The sequence below is a fragment of the Rhinatrema bivittatum genome, chromosome 1, assembly GCF_901001135.1.
Source record: "Rhinatrema bivittatum chromosome 1, aRhiBiv1.1, whole genome shotgun sequence".
In the NCBI taxonomy this organism is placed as follows: Eukaryota; Metazoa; Chordata; class Amphibia; order Gymnophiona; family Rhinatrematidae; genus Rhinatrema; species Rhinatrema bivittatum.
The window spans coordinates 112,001,537-112,015,612 of NC_042615.1; the positions used below are offsets into that span (position 1 = coordinate 112,001,537).

The 14,076-nt window shown below is 40.5% G+C and overlaps 1 protein-coding gene across 3 annotated transcripts in view; it reads left to right on the forward strand.

Annotated features, from left to right (window-relative positions):
- WWC2 (WW and C2 domain containing 2) overlaps positions 1–14,076 on the forward strand; it is a 396,047-nt gene that overhangs the window by 240,398 nt on the left and 141,573 nt on the right. For all 3 annotated transcript variants that reach the window (XM_029581662.1, XM_029581741.1, XM_029581816.1), the window contains exons 6-8: positions 1,705–1,834; positions 2,206–2,352; positions 11,380–11,453. In XM_029581662.1, the coding sequence (XP_029437522.1) occupies positions 1,705–1,834; positions 2,206–2,352; positions 11,380–11,453 (351 nt within the window). The remainder of the gene's footprint in view (positions 1–1,704; positions 1,835–2,205; positions 2,353–11,379; positions 11,454–14,076) is intronic.

Here is a 14,076-nt window from a genome sequence, read left to right on the forward strand (position 1 = left end):
TTTAATTATAGAATGCTATTCTATTTGTTGGGAATATTGAAATATTTCTTTATTTTTATTAGTATTGTTTTACTATTATGATTGATATTTTATATTTCTTGATTTTATTGTTTTATGAGGAATAGTGGTTTCAGTTTTTCCATTGTTTCATAGCATGCAGAGTCTGGCTTTTTGTGATTTCCAGTTCAGTTTTTGTCTGCACGCTTCTGGTCATTTTATTCTATATTTGGTTATGGTCTGTCTGTGCTCTGGTGTGTGACAAAATGAGGTATTCTGCTACTGTGTAGTTTCTGTGTAGGGATCTATAGCAATTTGTCTTGTTCTGTTTTCTTAATTAGTGTTTTAGGGCCTAGTATAATGTTTGCGATGTTGCATGTTCATGGGTAGGGTTTTTACTGCAGTGCATATAAATATAATATCTATGTTCTTTTAAGTGATATTTTTATATCAGAAGATTGTACTTTGAATGCCCCTTTTCATGTAAAATCTGTTATTAATGCATAATTTTTAATTGTGTTTGTTGAGAGTGGGGACAGGCACAAGGCTGTAGATTTTGTCGAGCACCTAATACCCTTGCACCGGCCCTAAGAGAGAGTGTCATGCACAGACCCTCACCATTCAACCATCTCCCACTTTCCCAGGGTGCAAATGCTGGAGAAGGTTGGGATGCAAATAGTAGGGTTCCCAGGAGTGTGGCAGGATTGCCAGTTTCCTAAAAATATTATCACCACCAGTCTTTTCTGCCATACTTCTGGGAACTCTGACCCTCTGCCTATCCACATCTACAGCATTTCAAATAATTGACAGGGCAAGACTCCCAAGAGGTGATTTGACCTGCGTCATGCCTCGGGTGGGGGGGAGCACCATCTCATCCCTTGCCTCAGGCAGCAGACTGCCTTGAGCTGCCCCTGCTTGGAGGATATGACATCATCAACTAGCGCCACAGGAAGTCCTGGCTAGGAGACCTATAAAGGTAGTCCAGAGTTAGAGGAAGTTCTCTCCCGAGTCCTAGGAACAGTATGCTTCTGGAGGCTATGCTGGAGTCCCTTTGGATCAGTGGTGAGGGACTTATCAGTGTTTCTGCCATTGTGTGTCTTGTCTGTCTACCTTGACTAGATTCTAAGCTCAAGGGTCTGCTTCTTATGTGTGTCTGCACAGTGCTGCATACATCTGGTAACACTATACCATAATAATAATAATAATAATAATGTTATATATAAATATAGCCATAAATAGTTTCCCCCAATGTAAATTGGGATTCATGATTTTGATCCTAATTCCAGGTCAGGGTGCCAGATCAAAAAAAACAAATCTTAATCATTAGGCACCTGCAGTTTGACTCCCAAAATTTAGATCAACTCATTTAGTAGTAACTGAAAATGATATACTGGATGCTTTAGAAAGAATAGGAAAAAAATGAAATTGCATCCATGCTGAATACAGATAGTTAACTTTAAGGTTTTGTGAAACTATCTAGTCCTTTAAATAATAGGTTAAATGTCCTCGTCTATGCGTATTTCCTAAAGTACTGGTGAAAAAGGGAATAACAGGTAGGATGGAGTACTTCATATTACTCCTATTTTTCTGGCATGAATTGCCTTGAAGGGTGATCACATAAATTTGTTTTCTGCCATGACCTGAAATTCCTTTCTGAACCCTGACCATCAAAACGTATGTCTTATTTCTTTTGCTTTATTTTAATAGAATTGACCAAAAAATGTCTGGAGGCCAGAGTGGGTATGAGCTTAATGAGGCCAAAGCCATTCTCAGCGAGCTGAAATCTATCAGGAAGGCCATCAGCTCTGGAGAAAAAGAGAAGCAAGATCTCATGCAGGTATTATGGAGAAATATATATTCAGTACTTGGTTTATTTTTTGTCATCCGTGAACCGGGAAAGAATACTGACCCTGGAACTTCAGCGTATGAAGATTTGAAATGGACTTTTTTGTTGATACTATATTTACCTATAAACCTCTCTTACTGGCATGTCCTGCTTACAAATGATTTTTTGCTATGGGCAAATATGTCTTGGTAAGTAAAGTTGTAATCTTGCTTTCCTGTATGAGAAACAAAATATTTTTTAAGGTGCAAAACTATGGAGGCTGAAGGCTGAACCAAGAATCGGGTTTAAGTTATGCTTGAACACAGGGAAAATGTATGGGTTGAAGAAATATAACAGTATAGTATTTTGTGCTCTCTGTCTAGAGTCTTGCTAAGCTGAAGGAACGATTCCACCTGGACCAGAGTATGGGGAGGTCGGAACCAGATTTAAGGTCCAGCCCAATGAATTTACATTTATCTCTCTCAAGACAAACCCTGGATGCAGGGTCTCAAACGGATATTTCTGGTGACGTAAGTTTTTTTTGCAAATGTATCTCTATTATGATATTTAGAGCTCCCTAATATATATTTACTCTTTAATTGCAAATGAATGCATTTGGTATCTACACAAAGGATCTTTCCACAGCCTTGTAGGAAAGATTTATAGGCATGTGTCATTGTGCCCCATGCTCCACTGGACCCAGAGCAGCTCAGCTTTTTGTTTTTCTTTAATTGTTGGAGGGTATACCCAGACCACTCCATGGCTGGTTTTTACTTCAGGTCATTTGTGCTTTCTTCTTGTATATTTTTCAGCTGAGTAACCCTTTTTCCCGGTGGCCCCCCCATGTCAGGTTTTTGGGTACTTTTCATGTTAACTTTTTTCTTCAACACTTCTGTTTACTGTTGCTGAGAAGTATCAGTCCATCCCTATAAACCTGAATTTGGTGTCAGTGAACCCATCAGGAAGATTGTTTTCTACTTAATGCATCTTTTCCTGTAAGAAACTCTTCTTTTTTTACTTCATGGCATCGATTTCCCTTACCGTGCCTAAGAAGCAAGGCAGTGGTTTCAAGAACTACCCACAGTGCTTGCAAAGATGTCCTTCATGGATCATTATAGATTTATTTATTTATTTATTTATTTATTTATTTATAGTTTTTTATATACCGCCGCTCATCAGAGATATCACGTCAGTGTACAGAGAACAGGAACTTCCGCCGGAGCGTTATACATTTAACAATGGTTAAAATATAGGTAATTGAACATAAAACAAGTAGGAGTAATTAAGTCAAAACAATCATTTAGAAGCGTTATACATTTAACAATGGTTAAAAAATAGGTAATTGAACATAAAACAAGTAGGAGTAATTAAATCAAAACAATCATTTAGGTGCAACTTAACTGAACTGAGTTAAACAAAGCTGGAGAATATAGGGATTCTAAGAAATTTAGGTATGAGGTTAGGGAAGGATAAAGAAGATATAGGATTCTAAATTAGAGGTGGTAGGAGGGGGGAGAAGCAGAGGGGAGAGAAGCACTTAGATTGCAATTAGGAGCAGTTGTAAAGAAGGGTATTGAAAGTAGTAAGCAGATATAAGGGGAAATCAGAATTGGTGCATAAAAGGAAGTATTGGGTAGATAGAGGCAAGGCACATAGAGGAGTAGATAGACATATGTATATTTATTTTTTTATTTTTTATTTAGAACTTTTCTATACCGACTTTCCAATAACAGAATTACTGATCAATTCGGTTTACATTCTGAACAATAACAGTGACAAGTAAATGTCTTACAAAGAACAGGTAGAAATAACTTGGAGATAAATATATGGGGATAATAACATAAAAGTACATGATACTGAGCCTAATGTAGGCAGAGGTAGTAAATCATAGGCATAGGGCTGGGTATTGAAATTTTGGACTGCCAAGGGGTTGAAGTTGGTTTGAAAAATTCTTTGGGTATTCTTTGGGGGGAGTTCAAAGAAGTTCTATATATCAAGTATAAGCATGCGTGAATAGCCATGTCTTGAGTTTTTGCTTGAATGTTTTGGGAGACAGTTCAAGGCGTAGTTCGGAGGGCATAGTATTCCATAGCAAGGGGCCTGCAAAGGAAAACGCTCGTGCTTTGGTGGAGGCATGTTTATATAGTTTGGGCGAGGGGGTCTGTAAGGTGGCGAGGTATGGATTTCTGGTAGGTTTAATAGATGCTTGAAATTGTAGTGAGTTATTAAACCATTTCATTTCAGGATTGTGGAGGGCTTTATGGATAAGTGTTAGTGTCTTGTAATGTATGCGAGATTGAATGGGGAGCCAGTGTAACTCTTTCAAAACTGGCGTATTGTGTTCCTTTGAGTTTGTGTTAGTAAGGATACGGGCTGCGGTATTTTGCAGAATTTGTAAGGGGCGGATGGCATTTTTGGGTAGGCCTAAGAGAAGAGAATTGCAATAGTCCATTTTAGAAAATAACATGGCTTGTAGAACTGTCCGGAAATCAGATGCGTGAAGCAAAGGTTGAGTGTATGTATTTTGAAAAAACATTCTTTAAGAATCGCATTAATACATTTTTTAAGGGTCATTTGGTCATCAAGAATGACTCCTAGGTCTCGGACTTGATGGGAGAATTGTATGTGAGTAGATGTTATAGGTGATGTAGGAGAGGAATGTAGGGGGGTAGGAGAAGAGATGATCATGAGTTCTGTTTTTGTGGAGTTAAGGGCAAGTTGTAAGGAAGTTAGGAGGTTATTGATAGCAGCGAGGGTGGTGTCCCAAATTTCAAGGGCTTTGGGTATGGATTCCGTTATTGGAATGAGGATTTGTACATCATCAGCGTACAAAAAGTGTGGAAGCTTAAGGTTGGCGAGGAGATGGCAAAGCGGTAGAAGATAAATGTTAAACAGGGTAGATGAAAGTGAGGAGCCTTGAGGGACTCCTTGCATCAGGGGGATTTCCTTTGATAAGTGGTTGCCAATTTTGACTTTATAGTTTCGGTTGGACAGGTAGGATATAAACCAGTTATGGGCAGTACCAGTTATTCCGATCTCGTGTAGTCGTTGGAGGAGTATTTGGTGGCTAACGGTATCAAAAGCCGCTGAGATATCCAGGATCACTAGAAGATGAGGTTGATTTTTATCTAGGCTTTTGAGAAGGTAATCAGACAGCGATAAGAGAAGGGTTTCAGTACTATGTAATTTGCGAAATCCGTATTGCGAAGGAGAGAGGATCTGGTGTTCTTCTAAATAGTCACTAAGTTGACGGTTAATAGTTTTTTCTAGGATTTTAGCAATAAATGGGAGATTAGAGATTGGGCGGTAATTGACAAGGTCTAATGGGTCGAGCTTGGGTTTTTTTAGAGTGGGTTTAAGTGTAGCATATTTAAGAGAGTTAGGCACTTGCCCAGCATCGATGGATGCATTGATAATGTTAGAGATAGGGCTGGCTATTAGATCAGGGACAGTGAGGAGGAGTTTTGTGGGGATGGTATCAGAAGGGTGAGAGGAAGGTCTAGCTTTTTTGAGTAGGGATTCAATTTCAGTTGTTGCAGTGCGTTCAAAGATTGCTAGCTTTGGGGCAGAGTCTTTTATGTGACAGTGGAGATTGAATTGGGGCATGTGAGAATTGTGGGGAAAGCGTGTCATAATTTTGTTGATTTTGTCTTGAAAGAAAGAGGCCAGTTGTTCGCATTTGATTTTGGCTTCTTCTTCTGGGATGATATTTGGAGTGAGGTTAGTAAGTGAAGTGACATATTCGAATAGAATTTTTGGATTGAATTGAAATTGGTGGATTTTGCCAGCATAGTAATTCTTTTTAGCATTGTTTATCATCTCACTATAGCTTTGCAGAGAAGATTTGTAACGTGCAAGTAGAGTAGGTGTGGGTTCTTTACGCCAGTTGTTACAAATGTGGGTACATAAGAAGATGCCATGGTCCATCAAGCCTGGCATTCTAACCCCCAACAGTGGCTATACGAGGTCACAAGTACCCATCAGATCCCAAATAGCTGATCTATTTCTTGTATCTCACTCCTAAAGAGAAGTGTTGGCTTCCCCAAGTTTTCCTGGTGCTGATCGGGATGTCTCCTTTTGGCTTCAGGGCCAAGGTATTGACCAGGACAGCTTCAGCCTGGAAGGGAAAACTCTGAGTTTACCAATCCAGCTGAGCTTGAAACCTAAGGAGAAGGCTCAGAGAGTTGACCAGTGATGCCCTGATAGCCAGATCTCAAAGCCCGATCATTCAGAGCTCTGGGTTATTGGTGCATCCTGACATTCAGTCTCTGGCCCTCAGAGTTTTGAAAGGGATATAATATGGATTTTTGAATGCTGAAATATTTTGTTGAGACCTTCTGGTTTCTAGGAAGGAATTTACCAAGTTGTCATATGATTTTAATTGGAGGAGATTTGCCATCTGATGTGAGTGCAAATCCATAGATCTTTTCTCTTGCTCCACTCAAAAACTGCTTGAATATCTTTTAACCTCTGAAAGTCTGGTCTCAAAAACAATTCAGTTAGAGTTCACTTCAGTCCAATTGGTACTTATAAAAACAAAAGATTTTCCATACTGTGTCAGACTGAAAGTCCATCAATCCCAGTATCCTGATCCACGTAGTGACAAATCCAGGTCACAAGAACCTGGCAGGATCCAAAAAGGTCAATAGATTCCATGCTGCTTATCCCAGGGATAAATAGTGGATTTCCCCAAGTCCATCTTAATAATGGATTATGGACTTTTCCTCCAGGAACTTGTTCAAACCTTTTTTAAACTCAGCTACACTAACATCTTTCACCATGTCCTCTGACAATGAATTGCAGAGCTTAATTATGCATTGAGCAAGAAAATATTTTCTCCTATTTATTTTAAATGTATTACCTAATAACTTAATTGTATGTCCCCTAGTCTTTGAACATTTTGAAAGAATAAACCAATTTGCATTTAATCTTTCCATTCCGCACATTGTTATATAGACCTTCCCTCAGTTGTCTCTTCTCCAAGCTAAAAAGCCCTAACTTCTTTAGTCTTTCCTCATAGGGGAATTGTTCTATCCCTTTTATTATTTTGGTTGCCCTTCTCTGTCTCCTTTCTAATTCTGCTATATCTTTTTTGAGATACGATGGCCAGAATTGCACACAATACTCAAGATGTGGTCGAACCATGGAGTGATACAGAGGCATTATGATATTCTCTGTTTTATTCTCCATTCCTTTCCTAATCATTCCTAGCATTCTGTTTGTTTTCTGAGCCACTGCCACACATTGAGCAGAGGATTTCAACATATTATCCATGATGACACATTGTCCTTTTCCTGAGCGGTGACTCCTAATGTGAAACCTTGCAGTGTGTAGCTATAATTTAGACTGCTCTTCCTTAAGTGCATCACTTTGCTCTTGTCCACATTAAATGCCATCTGCCACCTGCATGCCCAGTCTCCCAGTCTTGCAAGATCCTCTTGCAGTCTGTCACAATCCTCTTTGTGAGTTAACAACTTTGAATAACTATCATCACCTTGTAGAAGGGAGACTGATTTCTGGACAGGCTTTAGTTCTCAGGTTTATGTGAGGCTTTTATCAATTGAAGCCTTAATTAAAGCCTACCACAGTGACATGAGATATCAGTGCCCAGCAAATTCAAGACTCTAACCTGAAATGTTTCATTTTTGTTGCCGGTTTCATCCCACAGAGTCAGTGAGCTCCAAGACTTAGTGACATGTCCACCTTTTACTCTGTTCCATTAAATCATTGATACTCTGCACCCACCTCAAGTTCTTGCTTAAGATTATCACACTTCCACCTTAATCAGTTGTCCTGATACCATTCTTCCCTTGGTCTAATGAGCATAAGGGAAATGTTTTATGTAATCCACCTTATTCAGGGTGCTCCCTAAAAAGGCAAGGAGCCAGCTTTGAGTATTGCAAAGCAGTAACCAACTTGCTGCAAACCCAGATTCAGATTTCTTCAGTGGAAGGGAGCAGCTTAACTGCAGGACCCAAGGAGATCACTCACACAGTCTTTGCAATAAAGGTCTTCACGATTGCTTGGCTATGGGCAGGATATGAGTATTAATAAATAAATAAATAGTGATCTTCCAAATCAAAAATATTTTTTAATGATCCAAAAGATATACGATAAAGAATTACACAAATCAGAAAACAGTTCTCAAATAATTGAGTAGGCAGTAAAACCGCCAGACAGTACAGTTCGTCATGCCACTTAAGTAAGACAAAATGAAAGTAGGACCTTTTTTTTTTCCCAATAGACACCTATCTGAGACTTAGGGAAAAGTCCTCTTTTCCTCATGTAGACAATGAAAATCCCTGATTGCTGCCCCAATCCCTTCCCATGGATTAGGAACAATTGTCTTCCAGAGAACTGCTGAGAGCTGGGTGGGTCCTTTCGTGCCCACCAACTGAGAGAGCAGCACACCGACGCTCATTGGAAAAGAAAGACACAGTATCCTTCTTCTTACTCCTCCCTGTGACTCATGGAGTCATCTAGAGATGTTTGCCTTTGAAGCACCCTATAGGGCAGGAGTCCAACAAATTATGGCCCAGGGGCTGGATGTGGCCCTTGGCTGAATTTCATCTGGCCCACAGCAGCAACAGCAATAGCTAAAGGTATATGTGGACTGTCAAAGCGTGCACGCATAGTTTTTCTGGATTATTGGTATGATTGGCAAATTATGCGCATATGCTTCATTTTCAAATGTGTGCGGGCTCTTTTCAACCAAACATAGCCTGCAGGAACTAGCAGGTGCAAAGTCCATGGACCAGTTGTGCTCATGGGCAACTTTGAAAGGGAAAGTATGTGCAGACTTTGCATCTGGGCAAGCTGTTGGGAAAGTTGCTTCCCTTTCTGTTGTATTTTGCAGCATTTTTTTTCTTTCCCTCTTTCAGTCTTCTTTCTGTGAAGACAAGCAGGTTCACCAAGTTGCATAGTCATGTGACTACGCTTGATGCCGAATGGGCAATCATTCCACGGCTTTCTGGAAAATCCTAAAGGCCCATCACTGCGCACGTTCGGGAGTTCCTGCGCCCGCTGGAGCTGTCTGACGCTAAGGCACATTTCTTTGTGTTTTTCCTGCTGCTTGCTTGGTGATTTTTCCATTTTCAGGCTCCTTTTCTAACCTCCCCACCCCCCTTAGCTTTTCCTGGTTAGGATGTTTGACACTTTACAGGTTTTCTTTTTATGTCAACAGCTGAGCCATCACACCAAGTTTTTTTTTTTTTATCTCTCTGTTGTCGCTGTGCTGTTTACTGAAAATTTACTCCATTATTTCTCTGTTCTATGTGTTACGCCTTCAAATTTTTCATAAAACTGAGTCAGGCAGGTCATTTTTATAATTAGCCAGCTTATGGTATTTTTTTTTTTCAGTCACTTGGTTTTTTTGTGTGTGTGTGTTAGAGCTTTGTTAAACATTGTGGCATAATGTGTCTATCTGGAATATCACGTAGTGCTATTACACTGGATCACAAATCAGAAAGATGTAGCAGTCCGAGGCTTACCCATAATAAACAGCGGTGTACCCCGCCCCCTCCCCCCCGTTTTCTTTTTTGTAAAAATATATGACGGACCCTACGGTTTCGTCACCATTAAGACCTGGCTGAGTCCCTGCTGCAGCTAGAGAGAGAAGGTTAGAGCAGAGGGAGGCACCATAAAAATATAGTGCCTCCTTCTGTGGAGTCTGGAATGGCCGTCCCCCTGGAAGTCTCTTTAGGGGCTCTCCACAGTGAGCTCAGGAGGCAGTCCCTTTCTGTTAGCACAGAGTTTACCTTTTGTTGTTTTAGAGGCCCGGTCAGTACAGGCAGGCTAACCCAGGCTGCTGTTCCTGACCAGGGTTCGCAGGGTCTTCCTTCCAGTCTACTCACTGGCTGGTTGGGATATCCCTCTCATCGTAAGTTTGGGGTTTTTGAGATTTTTATTAGGACCCTCGCTGGACACCTGGGCCTGTCTTGCATGCAGGGATTGGGGAACCCTGCGTGTGAACCGCCCAGGGATAGGGAATACACACCCCTGAAGTGGTGGTGACCTGCTGTGAGGAGGGGATTCCGCTGTTAGTTTCTGTTCTTTTTTGGGGAAAGAACACTTTTATTAGAAGATCCAGGAGGAAGGTTTTTGGCTGCCATCTAAAAAACCCTGCCCCTCTGGGAGCCCACTTTACCTAAATCCAAGAGAGTGGAGGTTCTCCCTGCCCTGATATAAGTGAGTCCTGCACAGATAGAGGGAAGAGACTGTAAAGGGATTGAAGAGAGATTTCTGTGATGATGCAGTTTGAGTTTTGTGACATTCACCATCAGTATTTAACAGTAAAGACTTATTTTGGACACTAACCAGTTGGCTTCAGAGTATTTATTTCTGCACTCACTGCACCCACATAAGGGACCAACATCCTCCCCAGGAAACACAAGGGAATGTGTAAGGAAACCATCCCTGTCACATCGGGACCTGAAAGGACTCCTTTTCCCCCTCCAGTCCAATGAATCTACACCTTGGGAAGTAAAGGAGGTACAAGAGGCTAGTCAGGGTTCCTTCCCCAAAGAGTATAAATAACTTTATGGCCTCACCCATGCTGGATCTGAACACCAGGGTGGAGTTACAAATAAAAAAAAAAAAAAGTGAAATAAAAAACTTGGGATTTTACCTTCATATTCTATAATACAGACCAAAATAAAAGACATGAAAAACATTAAAAAAAAAAAATCAGTCAACATCTATTTGACTCCACATGAGGACAAATTTCCTCAGCTGGGTCAATATCTTGGAAAAAAAACAATGATCAGTCTCTTCATTCAGTGCTGGTCTACAGACCCCAGAATTTGAAAAATGTACCAAAAACCACAACTCAGATTCCAAGCGTATCCCTATGTCCCAGCGCAGGCTGCATCTCCACCCATCTGGTTCTGCATGAAGTAAACTCCTCCCTGCAGTCATTAGATAGGACAAGGCAGAGAGGCAGCAGTGCAGGGTCCCTGGAGTCCTCCAATTACTGCCTGGAAAGCAAGAGGAAGAGCAGCAAAGAACCATGAGATTTCACTCTCTGCAGTGCAAGGAGATAGAGGCAAAGTGGCAGCACAACCCCCCCCGCCATCCCCATCTATGACTGGGAGAGAAGATGCTGTCCAGAGGGAAAGAAAGGAGACAGAGAAGTGAAGACTATGGAGATGAGGAGGAGAGAGGGAAAGAGAAAAGAGCTGTTGGAAGAGAGTGCTACTGCTAAAACTCAGTTCCCTTCTCCCATACTGCAGAAACATGGCCTCTAGCCTTCTGCCTGGCCCCTAAAAAATGTGATCTTTTGATTGGCTTTTAAAACATTTCTTGACCCATGTGTATGTATATGTTTGTGTATAGTGAGAGAAAGAGAGACTGAGATTTATTTAGCATTCCTACACATGCCTGTATTGTTTCACTTAACTGAAATAGCATTTCAGCCTGATATTAACCATTTTACATTGGTAGTATTAGTCGGTAGGAACACACATTTCTGGATGTTGGAAACTGGTTGTGTTTTTTCTAAAACCCTGAAAAAGTGATGCACAGCTTTGGTTTTTTTTTTCTCCCCTTCCTTACTACAGATTGGAATAAGAAGTAGATCAAATTTAGCTGAAAAGGTCAGACTGAGCCTACAATACGAAGAGGCCAAGAGAAGGTAATAATAGGAGTTAATAATGCAGTACCTTGTGTGCCAGAATGGGCTCAAGAAAATAATCCTCCTCTTCTGGATAATCCTTTTGCTTGCAGTGACATCTACTGGGCATATCTGCTAACAAGCGTAATTGCTAACTTTGATCCAGAGCAAGCATTGTTTCCTTAAATGGATGTTACCTAGCCCCGAAAACCCAAATTACAACTCATTTTTAACACTGTGCTTTGTTCAAGAATTGTTAAATTGAAATAAAGTTTTGCTGCGGAAAATGGTAAAATCATGTTGAGCACCTTCGCATGTGATATTGTAATCTGAGAGAAGGAGCTAAGTTCTGCCTTCTCTACGGACATTACCACAAACTTTGTGTTCTTTATTTTGCTTCTGAGCTCACTAATGCGGCACGAGCTGCCTTTAATCTGAATGAGATGCATTTCACCCTGAAGAGTTTCCTTTCCTTGTTGTTTCTGTCTGCATGTTGATCTGAGGAAGAGTATCAAAGACTGTATATTTCCAGTCGAATTTGGCAAGGGACACTGGATAACCCCGCTTTTGTGAGAAGTAATTTGTGCTATTGAGAGGGCAAATTTTAAAAGCCATTCTGATTTACCTGCATAAATCGGTTGTCTGTAAACTGCCTTCCTTCAATACATCTAAAGGTGCACATGCCACGCTTAGCTGCGTTTAGAAGAGACATTCCAGATGAGGCACGTGCAGGTCAGAGAGGAAAATAATTCTTTTTTTCAATTCTATGCATGTTATTTGCCATGGAAGAAGTGCTGTTACTCAAATGCAAACACCTACGGGTACGATGTACCCTCGACAAGCTTTAAAGCCAAGTAAACGCATAAGAACCAGGGTGGAGCCCATGGGCGAAAGGTGCCTGGGGATTTTGTCCCAATGTGGACATTTTGAAAGTTGATTCCTTAGTACCTGGGACCCTGTCTTTAGATTTCATAGAAATGACACCGCTTTGACAACGCAGTTTTCCCTACCGTCATGCTAGGACACTAGCTCAGTATTGGCTCATAGGTAGATGTGACCCTCCCCTCCCCACCCCCTCCCTGTGAAGCTTTCTCAGGTGATTCCTCTAGAATCAATGTTTCATTAGGTTTTCTATCCCAGGACTGGTTATACAAGATTTGAACCAAAGTGGTGCAATAGGAGCCATAGGAACATAGCTTGCAAAAGCCAAAAAGTGATTCAAATGCAATTGTTTTGTGCACAAAAGATTTTTCATTGCATATTTATAATTTTGTGCAGATTTGTGCAGTGTAAGGTTCTCCTAAAAGAATTTTTTATGCCTTTTAAGAATAAACAACTGGCTTACTGTGTGCATCAAACTCCGGGGCACAGATAACCTTATTCAAACAAACAATAAAGAACGCACGAGGTAGGGTGCCAAGAGAGATGCTTACATCAAAAGGCATTTGGGTTGCTTAAACCTGATCTGTGCTGTCAGGGATAAGGAAGGCTCGAGAGCCCGAGGAAGTGCTAGCTTTGAACCAAGAGGTGGTGATTTAGTTAAATAAAATTAATTTCTGGTAGGTTTTGAAGTAAGTATCCTTGCTCACGTGCTTCTGGAGTCCTAGAAGTATTAAGCAGTTTTCCCATAGCATGAGAATGAGAGTCCCTTTGGCACATCTAGCTTTAAAACTCCTCCGTTTTCACCAACAATAGTTTAATATCACCTTGCTACAATTTATTGTGTGCCACTGCTGAAGCACATTGCATAACCATCACAGTCTGAGGAGAAGCTTTCATCTTGGAAATTATGCATGCAGTGATGCAGGTTGTTGGCTCAGGCACCCTTTTTTTGGTCTGTGAGCTGCTTATTTTATTCTATTGATTTAGTTTGCTTTCTCATATCTTTCTCTACAGTTCCTTAATGGGGCAATTTTCAAACCTATTTATTTATTTAAAAAAAAAAAAAAAAAAAAAAAGGATAGACCGCTTTAGACCAAGTTCAAAGCAGTTTTTGTAGTCACCTACCTGCAGAGGTGCAAAAATCCATGGATAGTTTTTGCCTGTGGCCTTTGTACCAGTTCTCAAAGGGAAAGTACGAGATGATTTTCCTTTTGAAAATTGCCTCAGGAAAATGTAACTACACACCTATTTTTTTTTCCTATGGGAAAGAATGCACATAGTTTTGAAAATGCAAAACTATGCATGTTGTTGCCTACCCTGCTCTAACCCTGCCATCATGTCTGCTTCCATGTTTGCCTGGGTAACATTACACTCATTGTTGATCTCCAATTTGACTGGATTCAGCTGCTTCACCTACCTTCAAAAGATCTCGTATGCATACATCTGTTCCACCAGACCTTCAGCCTAAGACTGGACTTTACTGGAAAGTATCATTTTCAAAACATTATGAGTCCAATATTCAGTAGATTGTTTATTTATTTATTTATTTATTTATTTATTTAAAACCTTTTCTATACCGGCATTAGTGGGTACATCATGCCGGTTTACATTGTAACAAAATGTTTGAAAATACATATAACAGGAATGGTAAACAGGGAGGGGTACAATTAGGACAGAATAGAAGCAGAATAGTTTAGCAGAATAGAAGCAGAATAGTTTAGTGGACAAGTTATCTGGCTAAAGTTAGCCGGATAACTTGTCC